The following is a 3,640-nucleotide window of genomic DNA, read 5'->3' on the forward strand; positions in this document are numbered from 1 at the left end:
GTTGGCTTGGGATTCGTTTTATGCCGCTTTTTCGGGTGAGCTTCAATTATCTGTAGCTACTTGGATGGTTAACCCCTTACAATTGCTGCTGTAAATCGTTTTTGCCTCTGTAATCGGAATGAGTACTCCTAATACTCGTTTCAATATAAATTTGTTGCTTATCAGAAAAAAAAAAAAAAGCAATCGTATAGTTATGTAACTTATGTTATATTCATTTCTAATTCAAGAAGTGCAATATCATTATTCTAACAAAGTTTAAATTTAAGAAAGAAACGCTTGCAAAATTAACACAAGTGCTGCAATATTTACACTCAAATTTCAATTTCCACATTAACATAACAGAATTACCATAGGCCTCATTTTGCTGATTACTTTCAAATTTGTGAAATTGTTTTTGCTGCTCTTGTTAAATCACTCCACTTGTATTGGATCTCACAAGAAAATTTTAAATAAAAAGAGAAAAATAAAACTAATATTCTCCGTTTATTTTAATTTTTAAAAATTTTGTATTACCTTTAGTTCTAACAAGATAATATACTCTTAAATTCAATAATAGTGTATTTTTTTTAAAAATAATAAAAAGATTAAAAAACAATATTCTTTTAACAAATTTCCATTTTTTTCATAAACAAATAAGAGACTATGTTTATTAATGCGTATTAAAAATAAAAACATTAAAAATGGACATTCTTTTACAAAAATTCCATTTTTTTTTCAAATATAAAGATACATTGTTTTGTTATATTTAAAAATTTATGTTTATTAATTTACTCATTTAGTAATAATATAAAAACTAATATTTAGTGATATATTCCATTTATTCAAATGAAGTACATACACTGTTTCATTATATTTAGAAAATTAATATTGATTAATATATTCATTTAGTAATAATGTAAAAACTAATATTTATTGATATATTTCATTTATTCAAATGGAAAACATACACTATTTCATCATATTTAGAAAATTTATATTTATTAATTTACCCATTTAGTAATAATATAAAAATTAATATTTATTGATATATTCCATTTATTCAAATGAAAAACATACACTGTTTCATTATATTTAGAAAATTTATATTTATTAATATACTCATTTAGTAATAATATAAAAAACAATATTTATTTATATATTTCATTTATTCAAATGGGAAAGATACAGTTTCATTATATTTAGAAAAAAATTATTGTTCCCGCCAATGATATATTATATAAAGAGGGAATATAAGAAGTCAAAGTCTCACTTATTAATCAATCTACGTTTTCAGATTTTTCACTATCCCTTTCATTTCAGTTTTTGTCTAGTGGAGTATTCAAAATAATGTATGCTGTTCCACTTCGATGGTGTCCACCCACCACTGACAAGAATTCCAGCTCCTCTTCGTCACAAATCAATGGTTCGGAGGCTGATTCTACCGAAATTGGAGATGCTGGAAACAAAAAATATTGTCACCAGGTTGATTTTTCTTGAATTATCTAATGTATTCTATCATTTTGAAATTGATATATATGTTATACTCATATTTTTGATTATGAAATATTTTTTAATGAGCTCTACCTTTTTATAATGATAGTATATAATGTATTAAAATGAGGGAGTAAAATTAAGAGCAAACAAAGATAGGTGTGACTTATCAGTATTAGAAAGAAACACAACTTGTCATTAAAAATGTTTCTGCTGAAGGAGCAACGAAATATAATTAATGGGGTTAAAGTGGGTGTTTAAGGAATTGTGAGTATAAATGAATATTATACTCCCTCCGTTCCTTTTTAAGTGTCGTTTTAGAAAAAAAATTTTGTTCCTATTTAAGTGTCGTTTTATAATTTAATGTTATAATTTGTCATTTATACCCTTATTTTTTCAATAACTCCCCCTCAAATTTTTCAATTAGTTATTGGAAAAAGAGAGTATATGATTGAATTTATTTAGAATGAGAAAAATAAATAAGGGTATAATAGAAAAAGTAACTCTAATAATCAACTATCTTGGTGGAAGAGCTTTTTGCTAAAATGACACTTAAAAAGGAACGGAGGGAGTAGTTGGTTTGCATAGAGTGATGATGTTGGAATAATTAGTGGTTTGTGTTTTTTCATTTGTTGTATGAGATTTGGTGATTTTTTGGGTATCGATATGTGACTTATTGTGGGAATATTTGACTAGTTAGAATTTTTAATTTTGGAGTTTATTTTGATGCTAATGTGTTTGTTTTTTGTTTTACTAACAAATTGAAGTGTCGGCGAAAAACAAACAACATTGTTGCTACATGTAAAAAACTGAAAAATAGGAAGCCATGCGGCATTCGGTTATGCGACAGATGTCTCTTGAATAGGTTTGTTTCATTTATTTATTATTACGTATTATTTTAAGTACTATTATTTTTTATTAATAATAAAATAGTAGAATAATTTCTTATATGCTTTGTTTTTTATGTTTTTTATGTGTTGAAAGTTTTTATTATGTTGAATTTAGATATGGCGAAACGGAAAAAGACGTAAAATTGTTGATTGATTGGATGTGCCCTAAGTGTAGAGGTATTTGTAACTGTAGTTATTGCATGTAAGTTGTGTTTTGATTATAAGTTTGAATTTCATATTTTGGTTTTAATTTTATAACAATTTGTATGGTTGTTCTGAAATTAGAGTTACCTTGTAGGAAAAAGATAGGGCAACAACCTATTGGTGCTTTATCACATTCAGCGAAAGCATCTGGTATTAAGTCTGTGGCAGAAATGCTTATGAAAAAGGCTTCTAAAGATGTAGAGTTGGACAAAGTTAATAATTTCAATATTGTGCCTTCAAACAAAGCTATTTTGAAAAAGGTGTGCTCCTTTTCCCATATTTATGCCGTTGACACAATAACTTCATTATATTTGATGGTTAATAAACTTCTCAGCATGAAAACAATTCAAACTAATATTTAAAAGAGGAAAAAAGAGCGTTGATTATCATAATAGTTTTAATGTTTGATTTTTATATACTATAGGATCAAGTACTTGCTCCACCCTTGAGGGTATGACTCATAGTCAGATGGATGGTCACAAAGCTTGGAGTGCAAATGATTTTTTCTTACTTTGATTTTAAATGTTGTGAGATATTGGATTGAACTCTAGTATGGTCGAGGGGTAGTTTCTTGGTTCGACAATTCGACAGGATCTTAGCATGTCATTGAAGTTTGTTCTCATGCTACAGTCGAAGTATGCTAGGATTGTAAGCATATCGAATTGGGTCCGTTTGTTATGCTCAATAGTTTAAGTTAGTTTGTTCCTTAATTTAACTTATGTAATGGGTCTGTGTGTAAAAGTCTATTAGTATAGGGTGTTAGTTTTCTTCTAAATATCATACTAGTCTCTCATCATTGCACAATGCAAATCCTAATTACGGTGAGAGGGGTAATTTGTTATTTTATAAGACTTGAAATCTTGTTTGAAAGAGAAAGTAAAAAATAACAGTTTATAACTAATTGTATTGTCTTCTTTACATCTTCAAAGTTTTTTCGTATTCGAAAATCCGTTTTATACTTTGTTTTTGTCTTCGTTTTAACAACAAATATTTTTATCAACCTTACTACGTCAAATTTCAAAGCAATGCATGAAATAAATGGCACTTTGCCAAAAAAGACCAAAGAAAGCGCTTTT

The 3,640-nt window shown here is 27.2% G+C and overlaps 1 protein-coding gene across 1 annotated transcript; it reads left to right on the forward strand.

Moving 5' to 3' along the window:
- The first annotated feature begins 2,441 nt into the window (after window positions 1–2,441).
- On the forward strand, window positions 2,442–3,389 carry LOC131647391 (uncharacterized). The gene is made up of 3 exons (XM_058917289.1): window positions 2,442–2,562; window positions 2,659–2,824; window positions 2,989–3,389. Exons 1-3 carry the CDS (start codon window positions 2,519–2,521, stop codon window positions 3,019–3,021), a joined length of 243 nt encoding a protein of 80 aa, XP_058773272.1. The 5' UTR covers window positions 2,442–2,518; the 3' UTR covers window positions 3,022–3,389.
- The last annotated feature ends 251 nt before the right edge of the window (window positions 3,390–3,640 follow it).

Source organism: Vicia villosa, linkage group LG2 (genome assembly GCF_029867415.1).
Source record: "Vicia villosa cultivar HV-30 ecotype Madison, WI linkage group LG2, Vvil1.0, whole genome shotgun sequence".
NCBI classification, from domain to species: domain Eukaryota; kingdom Viridiplantae; phylum Streptophyta; class Magnoliopsida; order Fabales; family Fabaceae; genus Vicia; species Vicia villosa.

Coding starts and splice junctions, on each gene's coding strand:
- LOC131647391 (XM_058917289.1), top strand. CDS start 2,519: ATGTGCCCTAAGTGTAGAGGTATTTGTAACTGTAGTTATTGCAT. Junction 2,563..2,658: donor TGTAACTGTAGTTATTGCAT/GTAAGTTGTGTT, acceptor GTTACCTTGTAG/GAAAAAGATAGGGCAACAAC. Junction 2,825..2,988: donor ACAAAGCTATTTTGAAAAAG/GTGTGCTCCTTT, acceptor TATATACTATAG/GATCAAGTACTTGCTCCACC.